Raw genomic sequence first — 19,645 nt, forward strand, 5'->3', positions numbered from 1 at the left:
AATGATAAAAATAGTTAATAGGAATTAGATGATAATGAACATTCAACATATATTCCTTTAAATTGATGCTTTGCTTCATATATGTATGGATGTTTCTGCTATACATTTTAGTTATAATTGTGATATACTTAAAACAACAGGAAAATGCTAGGAAAAAATTAGCATTACTATCATTAATGAAAACAAGGATTTAGTCCATGATGTATAATTGTTTACACAAAAAATGCTTGCACATTTAATCCCTTTTCTTAAATCAAAAGCTTACTTTCCTCATGTTTTTTTTTTCATTTTCCTTTTCTGTCCTTTATAGAATAGCCACTACTCAAAGGTAGCTGCTCTCAAATCACCTATGATGTGGCATTTTAATCTATTGTTGTATTCATCTATCATCATTCAAAATTAATCAAGTAAATTTAAATACTTATTTCTTCGATTTTACTTTTTTGACATTAAATATTATTTTATAGTAGTTTCAGGTATACAGCATAGTGGTTAAATAGTTATATAATTTACAAAGTGATCCCCCTGATTAGTCTAGTACCCACCTGGCACTATACATAGTTATTATAATGTTATTGACTATACTCCCTATGCTGTACTTCATGTCCCCATGACTATTTTGTTAGTATCAATTTGTATTTCATAATTCCCTCACCTTTTTTAATCCAGTCCTCCAACCACCCTCCTATCTGGCAAGCATCAGTTTGTTCTCCATATCTATGAGTCTGTTTCTGTTTTGTTTGTTTGTTTTGTTCTTTAGACTCCATATATAAGTGAGAGCACATGGTATTTATCTTTGCTTGACTTATTTGACTTAGCCTAGTACACTTTAGGTCCATTCACGTCACTGTGAATGGTAAGAGTTAATTCTTTTATGGCCAGGTAATATTTCATTATATATACCACCTCTTTTTTTTTTATCTAATTGTCTATTGGTGGGTACTTAGGTTGCTTCTGTATCTTGACTACTATAAATAATACTGCAGTGAACATAGTGATGTATATACCTTTTTGTATTAGTGTTTTGTATTTGTATAAACACTCAGAAGTTGAATTGCTGAGGAATAAGGTAGTTCTATTTTTAATTTTTTGAGGAACTTCCAAACTGTTTTCCATAGCAGATGTACCGATTTGCAATCCCATCAACAGCGTACAGGGTTCCTTTGTCTCCACATCCTTGCCAACACTTGCTGTGTTTTTTGATTCTCTCATTTTACTTTAATTTCCCTTATAACGTTGTTTATTTTTTACACTTAATGCCAGTGGAAATTCATGTAAATCTGATCCTTCATTTCTCTTTTACATTTTTATATTTATCCATTTCTGAGTACAGTGCTTTTCATTGTTACTGATTAGTTGTATTTCTTATCCTAATAGGACTTAGTTCTATATAATTTTATTGAGAAATTATAAGTCCTCCCCCCTAAGTTTTATACTAGCCATTATTATTTTCGGCAAAGTTCAACTTAAAGTAGAATCTAATAATAATCAGACAATAGCTTTAAAAAAGGAAAACAAAAACCTATTATTTTGTGAGAGCTGAGAACTGAGTGGGGGGGGAGAAAATGAATATATTTTTATACTTCAGTTTTAGCCTAATGATTTAAATATATAATTTAAAAAATGTGGAAGTGCAAAAGAATATAATACAGTATAATCTGTTGCTGAAGTGCTTGGCATGATCTCAATTAACTCTTTGAAACCCTCAAAAATAGAATACACTACATATTTTCTCTTCATTATCTCTGCAGAATACTTGAGATTCATGTTTTTTCTCATAATATAATATTAACTTAAAAAAACTATCACAATTAGAAAATACAGCTCATTAAAATAAAATTATTGGAGTTTATTAAAACAAAACAAAACAAAACAAGGCACAGCACGCAGTGCCTTTGGAACCATTAATGTAGAGCGGAAAGGAAGAATGAGTATGACAATTTCTAGGAGAGTATTTCTCAAAGTCAGCTTCACATGGTGCTAGTCTCAAGATACCCCAAAGGAAAAGGGTTTTATGTCATAGAAGATTTGAACAGAGTCGAAAAGGAGTCAAGTAGTAAAGAAGTCTCTTTACACATTTTACAATAGCGTTTTTATTCCATTATCTCCTTATTTATTTTTTAAATATCTATTAACATTCCAGATCACTTTTCAGCCTTTTAGCTAAGATCTGGTATAATACCTGTTCTTATCAGTTTAATATATGATAGTCCTAAATGGATTTTACTAAATGGATTATACTAAATGGATTTTTGGAGCAAGGAGATAGAATAGGAGCTCGCTCTGCCCACTTTGCCCGTGGATCTGGTATTGCAGCACTTCCGGAAGAGTGTACACCCTCCAGGGAATCAAATCGCTGTTAAAAGTCAGTTTTAGTATGATCGGTGGATAATGCTTTCTTTTCAGAGACCCTGGCATCTGTGGGGACACTAGGCGATGCTTGACTCCCTGGGATATTTGAGGTCGGTCTCCAGAGTAGAGAACACTCGGCTCATTCTCGCGGGAAGGGAGGCTTTATGGCTTCAGCAGACCTTGGAGAGTCTTGGGGGATTGGTGTATGTTAGGAGAAGAACGCAGGGGCTTTTTGAGGAAGGCCCCCCACAGTGGTGCAGTTGAGTTTGGGATTCATTTCATAAAGCAAACAGGGAAAGGAAATGATCACATCTCTGATTTAGAAAAGTATTATACTAAAATAAGTATCTTACCAAATACAGGCTCTTGGCCTTCAAGCTTATAATTTAGTAATGGTAAAAAAATAAATGAGAAAATAAATACCTATTAAAATTCCAGAGACTACTTTAAGAAAGACTAGACTATGGATAATGTGATGCCGGGGGATGTGAATGAAGCTAATGCAGATTTTATTGTTTGTAAATAATTTTGAAAGCCTTGTTTATGGCCTCTTTTCACTTAGCTTACAAACATTTATCAAAAAGATAGTTTCCTAGAGATCGGGACTAGACTTAACAGAAGATACTAATCAATTTATAAAGACAAAGGCTATTTTTCTCTTTATTCCAAATATTACTGAGCACAGTGTTGCAATATTGCTTGCAAAAGCAATATTTATTCATTCATAAATAAACCAAAAAAAAGCCAGTTGATAAGAAGCAAATTAATTACAAATGTATAGAAAAATGCTGTCTAAAATGTGTAAAAAAATTTATATATTTTATATATATACACATATACATATATATGTGTGTGTATGTATACACATATATATATACACACACACACATATACATACACACACACACATACACACATATATAATCTACTACCTAGAAGCAGTATCTATCTCCAAGGTATTTTTTAAGAAAAGGGTGCTATAATGCTATAATCTAAAGGCAGTTAGAGTAGGCTGCAAATTCTCTGTCATGGACATTTCCTGAGACTATGGTTATTATATTTGAATCACAAAACAAAAGTACCTTTACTTGGTTAATTACCAAGAGGCCTGAATATATATATTTCTTGTAGTTTGACTATTGCAAGTAGAAAACGTGTTGACTAGAAGATGCAAAGTCACATCATCAATTTGTAGTTCTTTGAAAATTAAACACACAAACTTATAATTATTTCATATCTGTCTCTGGGGTTCTTAACAGCTTTTCGATGCTCTCACGTACCTTCTCTGTGCCTGAGGAAAATTCCTTCTGTGGTTGAAGGCAAAACCAAGACTGCAGTAAATTCAAGGTACAAGAATTCTTGAAACCTTTTGGTGAAGCATATTGTCTTCCCCATCTAGCTAGTGTTTCTACTTGTCTTTTCCTTTGAACTCTTACAACTGGGTTTTCTGTTTTTACATCTCTAATATGAAGTGAAATTTAACATTAACTCTGCCAATAATCTCTTTGGAAGACACAAAATACATTTTCACAAATTGAGGACATTAAATATTATTTGTTGTTTAAATGTTTTCTTGCAACCTTGATATATGTATTCTCTAGCTAATGTAAAATAAAGATACTATATTATTTTAATAAGCCTTTCTGATAATTTTGCACTTTTTTTGCCATTTGTAGGTGTTTCTATTATATACTTAAACTCCATAAAGCAATGATCATTTTGTAATTCCTCCACAATTTATCATATTTGTAGCTGATACGTTTCACCTTTAACCACATATATCATGTGTTGCCATTGTATTGTATTAATGCAACATTATTTGTGATTATTTTAATATTATTTTATTTTCATATTGTTAATCTAAATTAAAACCTGAGTGTTTAACTTACATGTGTTTTTAAAAATGTTTTTAAATGAATATTTCAGACTTAAACAGTTTTCTTTTTTCATTTTTACTGTTACTATGATTATTATTTTAAACAATGCAAGTTATATTTAGAGACAATCTGATACTGTAATTGCACTTACCAGTGAAAAAGAATAAAATATTTATGAAGTACAATAAAATAGGAATTTTTTTCTTTTCTACCCAGTACCTAAGAGAGCTTTTCAACGTATCTATTATTTAAAAAAAAAAAAAAAAGTTATCAATAACTATTCTAAAACAATTAAGGAATATTTACTTCCTTCTAATTCTAATACTTAGTTATAATTTAAAAAATGAGAAATTTTGTAGACAAGAAGTTTGTATTCTATTTATCTGAATGTCCTTCTAGGGTAAGGAAGGTCAGATCCAGAAAGTACTGGTAATAGAGTAAAATCTTTAATTTCAAATTTTTTTTCATTCTTCACTGGTGTCTTACAGCACTACTTTAAGTCAATGCCAATTTCCATTTACCACTGCCCAAACTACAAGCGAATGAGAAAAGGACATGGTGCATTTGGTGACAAAATATTAATGTAGAGTTCTAGAAGTAACAGAACGGTCCATTTATGATTTGTCTACAAACAAGTTTGTTTTACATAAATGGCTTTTTTACAAATTTGGAATGTGAATATATTTTATTTTTTCCCAGTGAGTACACAATACACAATTCTTTGACAATACTATTAATCAATGTTATGCCAATTTCTTTTCTGATCTAACAACATCAAATGAAACACATTAAAATTTTGGATGCTGTTTGGTGACTTAAACAAACTACAGTTAAAAAAGAATCCATCTATAAAACAAAGTATAAAAAGTCTACCCACGGCCACAAAATCCCTTGTCTTGCAACACTTTAAGTCACAGTAAATGCTTTTGAAAATTATGAGATAAGATAAATTAGTAAATTAAACTTCATTTAAAATCTATATGGTGTTTCATGTGAAGTACACAGTATAGAGAAGCAAAATAAAATTAACTTCACCTTTAAGAGAATGTGGAAAAATGTTGCTTTATACCAATTTTTGTCATGTAATTCTATAAATACAATATACAGAAGCAGATGAACAAATTAGTGAATGTCATGGTTCTGCATATTTTTAATACTGATGTACAATCACTTTCCAGTGGAGAAGATAAACCACAGTTTAGAGCTCATTGGTGTTATTATAATTATTTCGTCAATGGACAATTACATAAATTTATTGAATAGAAATTTGGGGTTTCTATCAAGCTCATGCAAACTTTCAACTCAGATACTATTAAAAATATATAAAAATAAATACCCAGAGCATTAAACTATGGCATAGAACACCGTTTAATCTGTTTTGTTACCTAAAGCAAGTAAACCTGCAATGTTTTTCCTTCCTTTGGTTCTATGATACCTTATGTATTTGTCTTGATTTTCCTATTCTCCCTTGAACTGGATTCAAATCCTGCGAAGTAATCAGTTGTTTTTATGAACCTGTACTCTCCCATCTTACTTTACAAATGACATGGAAAAGATTTAGAGAAGGGGTAGCTTGACTCTGCGTGCATACCCTGAGGCATACCTGGATTGGGGCACTGATTCAGCATTTCCCTAGTGGAGACTTTGCAAGTTAAGAATGGAGCTGTGCTTGTGCAGGGCATGACAGCACAGCAGCATTGCCTATGAGTGCAAGATAAGATTACGTTCTCTCCCACCAGAATGTCTTTGACAGCATATGTGGGGCCTCCATTTAGACCTGCAGACGAGTGAGCTCAGTGAATTTCTAACCAGTCATTTAATGAAAATGAAAAATTGTGGTAGTTCTCATACATGTTTGTGTTTTTTTAATGATATTTTAATCTATAAGGATTAGAAGTTTTTTTATACATAGCAATTTGACAAAGGCTTTTGATTTGTGATACAGTTCCTGAATTCATTTGGATAGCCACAGCTTTTTATCATTCTCTACATTTATTTGAGAATGATCTTTTGTGTGCAAAATTTTACTGACTAATTTATTTAAAACTAGATTTAACAGGGATTATGGACTATTCTAAAAGAGTATTCCAAGAAACTATAAGTCTGCACTGACATAATCTGATTATAAATTCATTTTATGCACTGGAGACAATTAGGAAGGTATGATGCATGCCCTACATTATTCCAAAAGTCATCTGCATACACATATTCTGTTTTTGAAGTGGTGGTTTATTAGTCACCTACACCTGCCAGTTACCAGGAGTCAAGGCTATGTGTAATACGTGTAATGAACTTGTTTTCCACTAAATCGAGTTATAGAGGAATATAAAGAGGAAATACAAATGAACGAAAGTTTGTTTGCTTTCAAATAGAAAGAGGTGAAGTAGGAAAATGCATAAATAAAAAGTTAAATTCCTCACATCCTACAGTTGCGAATAAATATGTACTCTTTCTTAGGAGAAATTTCTCATCTTCCCCATTCTCTTTATCCCAGAGAAATCAAACTGCTTTAAAATTCAGACACTTCAAGGTGAAACTTGACTGTTTAATATGTGTCTCAGAATTATTTCTCTCCTTAGTGAAGAAATAAACTACATGGCACCAAGAAGTTGGAGCCCATAGGAACATTTTGTTCCCCTACCCTTGCCTGTGTTGATGAAGTCTCAGAAAATTAAAAAAAAAAAAAAAAAAAAAAAAGGAAACATTTAATTTTGCCATTGCCATCTGGCACACGATTGGTGACTGAGCCAAAAATGCACAAAGCATGATTTGTCATTCAAATGGGTCCCATATTTTAGAATTGATCCTTATTGTTACATTGAATATGTTTTAAAGTACCAACTACTGAACACATCATAGGAAAAATGTGAGAGAATATAAGGAAATAGAATTTACAATTGTGTAGGCAGCACATGGGGAAAAAACCACAAGTAAAAATTTTGGAAAAATTCTCTTCTACTTGACTGATTGACTATACATGTACAGTAGCTAACATACATTTCAAAGTCATATTCATTTTGACCATACATGATTGATGTTCAGGAACTTCTTGCTCTCAAAGTCGTGAAAATAAATGAGGCAGGACACTGTTATTAATGTCCACTTACGAGGTTTGGTTTTATTTAAAAAGTATATAAACATGCATTTTTCTCCTCAATTTTTTTCAATTTACTCATCAAAATGGGTCAAACATAATTTAGTTGGTAGCCAATTTTTGAGAATGTACCATAAAATATTTATTCCAATAAATCTAGTTACTGTGAACTGAACATACTCTGAGCACTGCTTTTTAAGCACTTTCAATTTGGCTATATATTTGGTGGCATAAATTTTACTTCTTAAACAAATGAAACACAAAGTTGTATATGACTGCATTATTTTTTAAAAGAAGTCATGAATCGAAGTGATGCAGCTCTATCCTCTAGTGTGTACTGTACATGTATTAGAAAGATAAAACAGGATATTGTAATAGAGTGTTTGTATTTAGACGCAGTTCGAGTATGTCCTAATAATAAATTGCCTCTTTAACTATTTGCTGGATACTGTAGAGTTCATTTGGTTTGTTTCCTTGGGGAACATCATATTATATTCTGACTTAATGAGTTAGAGAGATTAATTATGATAACTCATAAAATGCTTTTTAAAAGAACTGTAATACAAATACAGTTCTTATGAAACACCTTAATTTCCTTTTGCCTGTGATTCTCAGATGGGTCAATTACAATGACAGGCAAAGTTGATTCTAAATATAACTTTAATTTACTTATTATTTTTTAAGCAAGTTTAGTACATCTTTGCTACCTGTATATTTTAATACGTATTCAGTCTCAAGACTTAAATTTCCTCCCTTTGACCCCTGCTTTTGTCAATAGTAAAAGCCACCTTTCTGCTTTTTTTTTATTGACTCAGTCACTGATGTTCAAAAAGACTTCGCCAACAGCACTGTTCCTTCGCATCTTCCTATTTCTACACCCCAACCAAAAAGCATCTAACGTGATTCCTTACGACCAGCATTACCCAACCTAGCTTACAGTACAGAAACTCCTTTCACATTCAGTCTTTTTCTTCATGTCACGAGGAGTAGAGATTTGTGCTTATCACCAAATAAAATCGCAGTGCAAAAATTTAAACATAAAAGTTACACAATTAAAAGTTAATATATGGCACCACAGCCTATTAATTCACATATAGTACAACAGACCAATAAGAACAGACAATAATATGAACAGATCTAAAAAGAGTGAGCTTGCATAGCAATGCACAAAAGAAATTATATACAGAGGAAAATCCTTTTCTTCCTGGAGGGCAAGCTTTCTTTTCTTTCTTTTTTTTATATACTCCTGACAAGAAAGAGTTAAGGTGGGTGGTGTACTTAAGAGAAGAACACAAGTAAATATCTGTGGGATATGTGTGGCTGTGTGTCTTTACATTGCATTTACAGTTCCTTTAATAGTACATAAATAAAGAAATTGTTCATTGCACTGTTTAGTGTCATCACTTCCATGAGTTCAGACCTGATGGTCCTTCAGAGCAGCTTTGCATGTCTCTTCTCAGTTACTCTATAAAGGGAAGAAACAAAACAAAACCAAACAAAACAAAAAACAAATCAGAAATTAGTTTGCATTTAAATTAAGCATTCATTTAACCTGACCAGCATAACAAAACCAAAATGAACAGATAATAAATGAAGATAACATTATCAAACAGATTCTGTGAGTTTGTGAATTTAATAAATTTTACTTAAAAAACACACACACACACGCTTGAAACATCTGGAGATTTAAAATCCAAGTGTAGCTGCTTTTACACTTCTGTGAGTCTATAATTATTTCAAAATAAAAGTTTAAAAAAATCCAAGTCATCATGAACCAAATTAACATATCTTAACAATAATTAGATTAGTAATATACAACAATAATAACTCTCTTTTACTTTCTATTATCTGATGGCATCCCTCACTTTGCAATGTGAGAATAATAGTAATGTAATATTTTAGATAAGAAAAAAAAAAAGATTAGGACAGTAGTTTATTTTCTCTTCTAATATAATCAGTAAGTAGTTGAGAAGACTGGAACCCAGAGCTGTTCCTTAGAAGTTTTTTTAAACTGTATTCAAAAAAACAGTTGAATACTGTTTCTGAAATTGGCCAGCAAAACTGGTTACTTTCCTGATAAAATTAATATGAGTTCAATGCTTTTTACCATGACATACTGGGACATCCTATCTTTCTTTATTATTTAGTATTTTACATCTAGAAAATAAATTAGTTATAATAAGTACCAATGATGGTTCTTTGTTTAAAAAGAAAAAAATTGTTTCAAGAAATGTTATAATAATCAAAATATTACAAATTAATTAAAATCAAAAATCATCTTTTCAAGGTTCATTTCCTAAAATGACAAAATAAGAAATTCCTAAGGAGTTTCTTTAAAACTACCAAAGAGCCAATATGCTTCCCTTTCTTTATTGTGCTCAGTTAAAATAGCAAAGAAAACAACAAAGTAGACTAATTAACTTGTAAGTATTCAGACTAATTGCTTGAATTAACTTTTTTTTTTTTTTTTTATAAATTGACCTTGAAATAGGATAAATGTTTATTGAGTAGACTACGGGAAACAGCCATGGTCAAACCTGTGACCATGTGACCAGTCATATGACCAAATCTGCTCAAAATTACAATTGATGCTTTTTTTTTTTTTGTCAAAACAGAGCAAGTTTTCTAATATTTTGAAATTTGTTTATTGTGGCAATGTTATTGATGAGGTTCAAAACATACTACACCAAAATATGACACCTTGGCATATTGAATATCTAAAGCTGAAGGACTTAGAGGAAATAGCAGAAGAAGGAATGTCATTTTGGCCTCACCCCTTTGCCCTTCTTCCCTGAAACAGGTCATAAAACAGCCATGTGAAAACCAGAATGGAAGAGGACATTCTTATCAGGAGATTATGAGAATGTGAGGCTGAGTAACCCGTATAAAGAAACTTGTTAAACTAACCCGTTTTCCTAGTTACTTCTTTCCCATTTCCTACCTCTAGCCCAAGCCCCTGCATTTTGTCAATCTTTCACAAATTTATTGTTTCTCTGTCTAAAAGGTAGAAAAGTTTCCTCCTCTAGTCACTTCTCTGGGTCTCCATCTTCTTGTGAAGGCTCTCACATACATTCAATAAAATTTGTTTGCTTTCGTTTTCTGTTAATCTGTCTTTGTTGGTTTAATTTTCAGACCCAGCCAGAGATACTAAGAGATTGAGAAAAACATTTTACTCCTCTACTTTATTAATCAAATATTCTTTCACCATTGCTTTTTAAATGTTCTAAAACACTTACATAATTCACCTGTAAACTGTCCTTGACTATTTGAGCCCATATATCCTATGTCAAGAAGGTCGCTGGCATTGCGCTGGTGGCCTCCCCTCAACACCTCGGTTTTCCTAGGTCCAGTGGATCCTTTAGAAGAAGCTGTTCCTGATGAGCTGTGACCTCCTGGAGATGGGAAACTGGGCTTGCTGTAGGGCACCAAGGTCTCCTCTGGGGGGAAACACACACACACACACACACACACACACACACACACACACACGGCTAAGTTAAACAGCAACATGTGGCCAAAACAACTTAACTTTAAATATTTACCTCAAGCTAAGCTATTTATTATTTACTTATTTGGAAAATTAAAAAGATGAGATTTAATAAGGCCCATATATTAAGGAAATTTCCATGTTCAGCCAACAGTTCCTACAATAAGAACTGAAATAGGATTACAAAAGACCTTGGGATAAGTATGTAATGTTATATATAATTTGAAAAATTTAGATGTATTATAAAAAAGATTTCTGTATAGTGAACCATGTTGCATAACAAAAACATTTCTAAGAATAATTTCTGGAGTTTAATGAGGCTCCAGTTTAATTTTCTATTAAGATTGAAGGAACATGATTTTGGTTTTAGATAATAGTAACATTTTCTTAATTTAGATAAACAACTATATATATTAGTTATTAAAATAAGCTTCTTAAATTTCTGTTGTTTCTTGGAGTAGAAATACATAATTTAAAATTTTGTATTCTTCCTTAATAGAAAAAGAGAAACTCATACATTTTAGTAAATGGTGTGTCTATATTCTTATTATATATCATCTCTCTACAAATAACTCATGATGTGCATTACTAAATACTTAATACTCAAAACATTTTTCTTTGTCTTCTTTATTTTTCCCTTCCTTCTTTTCTTCTTTCTTCTCTTTTTTCCATCTGTATCTCCAATTCTCCTCCCCACCCCTTTATTCCTTCTTTCTGGGTATAGACCATTATTACTGTGATGAGATGACTAAAAAAATGCTGACCGAATTTAGTATTTTTTTCCTTAGGTAATCTTTAACTACGAAGATCACATGATTCTTCTCTCACAGCCTTAATGACATAATCTTCTTAAATGTTTCACTGAACCTAGATATTAAAATTGTCATCTTCTCGCCCTTAAATAAATTATAATTTCTAAAACCTTGGGCACCGAGTGTTACAAAATATAATTAGGAAAAATGCATGGGTAGAGGACATATCTAGAAAAGATTTAATCTAAATGAATAAATGAATCTATAAGGAAACTCTTTGAAATGTTTTGCATGTATGTGTGTGTGTCTATGTTTTAATACTCAGTGAATCTTGACATAAAAAGAGATGCTCCAGAATATGCATTTCTATAACAGGCTCAACAACTTCCCATCTCTTAAAAAAAAAAAAAAAAAAGCGAGAAAAAGAAAAATCCAACCACAAAGTATAAAATTTATTTTGTGAGATTTCCAGGAAGCTTGATTTATAAATAAAAACATTCCCCCATTGAATTGTTAGCAATCAACTATATTTAATCAGTTTAGAAAGTTCCGGTCTGGTTTAATCTTTCTAACACGAGGATTCCAAGATTGGGCATTTATTTGTAATTTTAATTAGCCCCTCTATTTGAATAAAGTGAGTTTTCCTTTCAAAATGACTAGCTACTTCAGTAAAAATGAACAAACTTGTTGAAGGTAGAATTTAAACTGGCACTAAAGATAAAATTGTGTGATTTTAAAAGTACTCAATATAAACATTAATAGGCAAAAAAATCAACTTGTCTCCTGAGCACTACAGATGGAGCTTGGAGGTCTCTGGGCTCAAAGATCTTATTCAGAGGTTAACTTGAGGGCCAAATCCCAGTGGGATATGTCTTAAGTGATGTGCTGGTATGCTCTGCTGTGGAATTCCAACTTCAATTAGTGATTCAAGGGAAATGTATTTCAGATGCCCTTAAAAGACTGTCATTTCTAAAATACCTGGTAGGAAAAAAAAAATGGTAAAAGTGCACACTTTCTTGGGACTGTGCGGAACACACCTGGTCCAACACCTTGTTTGTGTAGGGCTTTCCGTATGTCTTCTTGGCGTTCTGTGGCGTTAATCCATTCCTGGGTTTGTCGCTGCCACTCTAGGGACGTTCTAGCTGGACATTCCAATGAACTCTTTGTGTCTTCTAGGCTGGACGCTTGTTGTCTCTCCAGAGAGCTTCCTTTTCTCTCTGTTGAGTTTTCCATGTTACCAGCATGCTGGCTTGAGCCTATTTGCTGTCTTAAACCCTGACCTGGAGGGGGGTCTGGTGGTGGTGGAAGATCTAAAAATTTTGAATAATGTTTAGAATGGACTAAAATTTAATGAAAAATACAGATTTCAGTTCAAGATGAAGAAAAACTCTTGCCTTTCTAAAGGTATCACCCATGCAAAATAAATTTTGATGGAAAAAAAAAGGCCAGTTATGTATATCTAAAATGTATATTATTGATCTCTTTGCTATCTCTTGATCACAGTCTCTTTGAAATAAAATCAACTAATTTCATTCAACTATCATATATGGAAAGGGTTTTCGATTGCACATTAAGGCTACTATTCAAGGCATAAGAGGAAGTTTATGGTTTCTCCATATTTAATCCATTGTCGACCCTCACCTCCCAAAAGTAGAAATGCCATGAAACAAAATGATGAGAAACTCTGGCAGCTGTGTTAATAAAAAGCTCTGGGAAGAATAAAAGCTGCCCTGCTAATCTCCATAGGAAATGTTGCCCTTGGGAAATTAAGAACTATATGCCGTATCATATGCAACATATGACTGCGTTTATCCGTGTATGTGGCACATTTAGCAACAGTCAAAGGGTTAAGCCAACATTTATGAAATGCAATTAACATTCTGCCTGACAATCAATGCTGGTTGTTCGTTTCATGAATTAGCTAATGAGTTACAACTAATATATTATAATCTTTCAAAGTATTAATTTTAATAGGTAACCACCAATGTTCAGAGTACAAATAGAATATGTTTCATGGTGTTAGAGCAGACAATGCATCATGACAATTTGAGATGTAGTGGAATAGATAACTTCTCAGAAATGCTCTTTAAATTAACAGATATGAAGAAATTAGAAGTTCAAAGCCTCAGTTAATTTTTCATTTTCATTTTATTAGCTCTTCAGATTGTGATTCCTTTATATTTTTAATGTCTTCGATTGTGAAATCATAGTCCCTTCTTTCATATTTCTTTACTCATGATGCTAGTTCTATTATATTATATACTATTATACTTACTATTATACTAGTTCTGAAATTACATTGTTGAAGATTTTGAAATCTTCTAGACATTCTCAACATCCTTTTGGATTATTTTATTTTTTCTGGCATGCTTTTGATAACTTCTTTGTTAATTCTTAGAGTATCAGTAATTATATTATTTGTTTATAAAGAGAAAATGTCATATATAATATACATATTTATTTTATTATAGAAGATATTGTATAAAATTATTTCCTATGCTATTTTTGTAATCATGCTCTTGTCTCTAATAATATTGTTTGTATAAACTTCTTTTGTACAAAAGCTTCCTGAAGGAAAGTTACATTGCTCCTCTTTTTAAAAGACTTCCTTAAGAAATTTTATACTCTATGAACAAAATTATATTGTCTACCATTGAACAGATAATGATGGTCTCCCCAGCATCTGCTTAGGGAATTCCCACGTTGGAACAGCATTCCTAGCTCTTATCTATGCCCTCTCGTCAGATTATAAATTACTAATTATTGAAGGGGACACGGTTTCTGTCTGGGAGAATCAAGTTGCATTAGAAATATTTCTTCCAAAATGAAGAGCTAATCCAATATAGAGATATCTGTTTGTTGAATAATCTACCAATGAGTTTGGTGTTTTCTCTGTATGAAACACTAATTTCCTTCAGTAGGTATTATTATAAATGCAAATTAATTATTTCATTTGAATTATTAGATTTTAAACTGCCGGTAGAAAAGAAACTATTATAATTTCTTCCAAAATAACATATCTTGTCATTGATTTTTATTCTCCATCAGAGCAGCTTAATTTTTAAAATGGTCAAAATGGCATCTGCTTATGTGAGCTAAATTTCTGATTACTATTTAATTTAACCTGAAATTATATAGCTACATATTTTAAGTAACATCTTTAGAGTTTGTATATCCTAAAAAGAAAGAACATTTCATACACACTAAAATAAACAAGTTGGAAAAAAGATGATATTAAGAATGGCTGTGGAAAAAATAAAAATATGTAATCAAATATATTTACTTGAATTAAATTTATTATTCATTTCTATGTTGATTCATTTTAACTAAATCAATTCACTAAAGAGTATCTTACTGGCCTACTGAGGATCTGCTATTGTTAGGTACACAACAGTCCAATGATCAATATGCCATTAGTCATTATTATCTTCTTTTTTTTTTTTTTTTTTTTTTTTTAGGTTAGAGAAAGAAGACATGAAGAAATTAAATATCTTCAGCCTGAATCTCTCCTCTTATGAATTCCAGACTCATATAACCAAATTCACACTGAATAGTTTGACCAATATGTTTAGGCCTCTCAAATTTCACATATCAAATCTGAGCTCTAGGTCTTCATCTATAAAATATGCTTCCTCTGTAGTGCTCATCATCTCAATTAGTAGAAATTCCATTCTATAAGTTTGCCAAAACTTGTGTAATCTTTGACTTCCTGCTTTATAGCTTATATTAATTTCATTAACAAATCCTGTGGGTTCTACTTTCAAACTATACCTGAATTCAACCTTCCTCTCTTTATGTCCACTGATTCTACCTTGGTATTAACCACTATTCCCTGTATCACTCCCATAACCTCTTGTGTGGTTTCTGTGCTACCATGTAGAAGTACATTCAGTCAATCTCAACATAACAATTAGAGTGACTTTTTATTAAAAAAAAAAAAAAAAAGTAAGATCTTGTCACTCTTCTGCCTTAAACATGCACACGCACATGCACGTGCATCCATGCATGTACCTCCGGCAGTTTCTCATCAAAGAGCCAATGTCCTTATAGAATCATACACACCTTATGAACTCTGGCCCTCATTTACTTGTCTGACTTTATATTCTATTTCGTTGCTCTCTCTGCTTCAGTGGCACTGCTCCTCTGTTTTTTTGTCAAATAAGTTTCAGGTTTCCATTTGCTGTTCTCATTTCCTGGAATGATTTTTCTTCAGATATCATCATTGCCTTTTTCCTTATAATCTTCCCGTTTTTTTTTTCAGATGTCATCTTCTTGGTAAGCCCTTCCCTGAGGACTTCATTTCTCCATAACATATAATTATCATCTTACACACTTTTAATTTGCACTTATATTTTTATATTGCTCTTTATCTGTCTTCTAGAAGCTCTGGGAGGGCAGGACATTTTGTTTGATTCTCATTGCCTATGATTTGGTGTGTGCTTAATAAGTATTTGAATAAATAAATTAATAAATAAATTTGCTCAACAGTCAAAGCTAGTCTGTGGCAGAGCTAGGAAAGAGCCTCTTATTGTGGTATTTTAAAAATGAGAGGACGGCAAGCTGGAAGAAAATGATCTGGGATAAAAAAGTTCATAAATAAAAAACTACCTTCTTTGCCTTCTTTGTTCAACATTGGCCAATATATTGGCTTTAAAGTGTATTCTTGGCTCTTTAAAATGGCATAGATTTGGATTAAGCAATGCCTGCTTAGGGGAGACTTTATCCGAGGGCGAAGAACACCCCTAACATGTGTATGAGTTTTTCCACAGCCTTTGAAACAGAGACTGACATTTCCCACCATTCCTAATTATTCTTATTGGACAAAAGGAAAGATTACTTTCCCACTCCAGTAGTTTGTTTTATGCCATGTGACAAAGAGAAGCGATGTGTGCCATTTGCAGGGATGGTCACAAAACCTCTCAAGTTAATAATCCATGTTCTATTTCCTCTTCACTCAGAAATCATAAAGATCCTATCTTGAAAAGAATGATGTCCCAATAATGAAGAAGCATATGTTCTTATATTACTACTCAGAGGAGAGTCATCTGACCTTTACAAACCATTGTGTCTATGAAAAACAAACCTACTGTGCTAAGCCACTGAGGGATAGAAGTCATCTTGTACAGCAGCCAGTAATAATTACCCTAATTAATACACTCATAAAATACTATTGTAAAATCTATAATGCAAAAGTTGGAGTGCAAAATATCTATGTACCAAGTGCTACTAAGCAGCAACATTTTCAGAAAGAATAGTTTGATTTTATATACAAATATGAAATTTATACTGATACATAGATTCACAACAGAGAAATACTGTGACATACATTTGCTGTGATATACCACTGTTCTTAAGGATAATCTGTAGAGTGCCATACAAATAAATATTCTTGTATTATAGCTAAAATGTCTTTGGATCAAATACTTGAGAAGACATGAGAGGCAAAATTTCCTTTTCAATATCACTGCTTTTAAAATGTATCCACTAATAACACATAATCCATAGCCCCTTCTCAGAATGATGGCAAATTTAAAAAGTTAGAAAGTTATTCATTATTTTAGAAAGCTAAGCACTATATTGACCATATTTTAACTAGGAGGTAGTTTGCTTTAACCAGACATTCTAAAAAAAACTGCAAGAAAAAAAGATGGCTTTCTATTTTGTTGATTTATACATTGTATCTTCCACATATTATGGATATGACTTTCAAAGAATTTGGAAAAGCCAAGAAAATATGTGCCTGGATTTTTTTCTCTTTCCATGACATTCATAGCAGGAAAATTACAAAAATTATTAATTCTGAGATTTATAACTAGTGTCTCTGTGAGAGTTATCCTTTTTATTTAGTGTGAATAAGATCAACACTATAGACTGCTTTAAGCACTCAACTAATCTTTGTATCGTCTAAGGCAGAAAGAAAGAGGTGAGTATTTTCGCTCACCACAGGACATCCATTTATAGAGAATTGAAATCTCAGTTGTGCCCTTACCCTCATATTCCATAGAAATATTTCTCAATGAAAACAAAGTAAGCAGAAAAGACAAAAAACCTGAAAGCTTTTTGAACAAGTTATGTTTGGGTTTGAAGTATTCTTAACATTATAAGATGACAAGATAAAGCACAAAAATGATTGCCAGACATAGATGCCCTATCCCCAAAGTAATAAAGAACAAATACTTCTTTTCCAATTAAGCCTTAAGTTTATCATGATTCTCTCCTATGGTGATAAACTTAAGAGATTGAAATGAGAGCTAAGTACTGGGTCATAGTTTCTCAAAGATATGATTTACCCGTGGAGCTTTAAAAATGCTCATAACTGCTTTTCATCCCAGAGCAATTAAATCAGAATCTCTGGAATATATTTGAAGAACATCCCAGATGATTCTAATGTGCAGCTTAGCTAGAATCATCGTTTTAGTGTTCAGTAGAACTATTTCAAGGTAAAGTTTGTGGGCTAGTAGGTGATAGTGCTGAGAAGGAGGAAGAAATTTACCTTTAAGTCCAACATTATAGCCACTTCAAACATATTATCTTACACATTCCTTAGAATAAAACTTCAAGATAAATATTTTTAGTCTCATTTTGCATATATTAAAAAAGAAGTTGAATATATGGGGAACAGATTTTTCTCTGTAGAGCTGATGAACTACTCATTATTGAACAAGTACATCTTTCAATAATATTGTCTCCTGAAACTAGTAGTTTAAGCAAATACTCAATGTAAATAAAGAGATTAAAACAGTTCAGCGAACTATGGCCCATTGACCAAATTTAGCCACTGCCTGTCTTGTCAATAAAATTTTGTTGGAAATCATCCACGCTCATTTTTTTTTACTTTTTTCTATGGCCACACTGATGTTTCAATGACAATGTTGAGGAATTGTGACAGAGGACTGACTATATAGACTGTGAAAGCCAAAAATATTTCTTATCTGGCTTCTCAGAAAAAGTTTGCTGACCCATTAACTAGATGATCTATAATATGCTTTTAGCCCAGAAATTCACAAAACCAAAAAATTACCAAATTACGAATCACTTCACAATCAAAAGTTAAATAACATCTAAAATAGCTTAATTTTTATCAGAAACATTCTAATGACATGGTAAATGCACATGTTACTTATGATTTCTTTGTTAAGCTAAAAGGGAATATTCGTTGAAAAGCATCAATGAGTATTGCCAGAATGGCAGAAAAATCAACACTGAAACGTGGCATGGCATATATTTCTTGGGGCTTGATAAAATAGAAATAATTCCTGACTGTTGAAAAGGTGTTTTTTTTTTTTCTAAACAAGACCATATTGCCAGGTTTTCTGCCTTGTTATATATTGAGGCGATGTCTAATATACCATAGCTATTTTAATCTAAATAGATGATTTCATAGAACATATCTCTTCAGTGAGATGAGATAGAAGAAATCAAACCTACCATCTGTTATTCCTTCCCTTCGATGAGGCAATGCTGGTTGCTGGTCCATTCGCCCTCCCTTGTGTTTTTTAGTGGGCCTGGGCCTCTGACTTTGACTCAGGGCTGCACTGGTGTTACTGTCAGTAGAAAATGGGCTGGTTGGTCGAGGTCTTTGGGAGGAGGTAAAAGTTTTGCCTACAAAGGAAACAAAGGGAATGGGGTATACAGAATGTTATTATAAGACAATGATTGTGTCTGTTTTATATTTCTGCTCTTACTAAGACTAACTTATAAACCTGCCTAGAGATGTCATTTGAAGATACCAAGTGCTGGTTCATCTTCATGGTAAAAACATGTCCTTCTGCATTTACTTTGTTCAATTTTAATAACCAACACACTACTCACTGAAAATTCAAACAAATGAATATAAAACAAATCCTCTAACCCAAAACTCAATATTATCTGATTATATTTTTATTTAACTTTGATAATCATAGTGATTTTTTCATAGATATATGCAAATTAATGCAGCTTTTACTTCTTAAAATTAATTATGTACCATCTCATTTGTTTAATTAAAGTTCACTCTTGGAATCCGACAAACTATCTTTGAGTACAGAAAAACATCCTATAGTAATTTCATTTGAAATTTTACATGAAAGGTCTGCTCAGGCAT

The 19,645-nt window shown here is 32.2% G+C and overlaps 1 protein-coding gene and 1 non-coding gene across 35 annotated transcripts in view; one reads left to right on the plus strand and one right to left on the minus strand.

Moving 5' to 3' along the window:
• Positions 1–2,143: 2,143 nt before the first annotated feature.
• Positions 2,144–2,340, plus strand: LOC118602282. The gene has a single exon (XR_004950645.1). It is a non-coding gene; the product is annotated as a U2 spliceosomal RNA (small nuclear RNA).
• A 4,981-nt stretch (positions 2,341–7,321) lies between these two features.
• Positions 7,322–19,645, minus strand: part of ROBO2 (roundabout guidance receptor 2) — a 1,504,157-nt gene continuing 1,491,833 nt past the window's right edge. For 16 of the 34 annotated variants that reach the window (XM_036220079.1, XM_036220075.1, XM_036220067.1 and 13 more), the window contains 4 exons: positions 18,991–19,164; positions 12,600–12,872; positions 10,560–10,760; positions 8,550–8,788 (listed from right to left, as the gene is read on the minus strand). In XM_036220079.1, coding sequence (XP_036075972.1) covers positions 8,787–8,788; positions 10,560–10,760; positions 12,600–12,872; positions 18,991–19,164 — 650 coding nt within the window. In that variant the 3' untranslated portion in view covers positions 8,550–8,786. Of the gene's footprint in view, positions 8,789–10,559; positions 10,761–12,599; positions 12,873–18,990; positions 19,165–19,645 lie in introns of all 34 variants that reach the window. The other 18 variants (XM_036220092.1, XM_036220090.1, XM_036220084.1 and 15 more) reach the window with 4 other exon arrangements.

Source organism: Rousettus aegyptiacus, unplaced genomic scaffold (genome assembly GCF_014176215.1).
Source record: "Rousettus aegyptiacus isolate mRouAeg1 unplaced genomic scaffold, mRouAeg1.p scaffold_m13_p_4, whole genome shotgun sequence".
Lineage (NCBI taxonomy): Eukaryota > Metazoa > Chordata > Mammalia > Chiroptera > Pteropodidae > Rousettus > Rousettus aegyptiacus.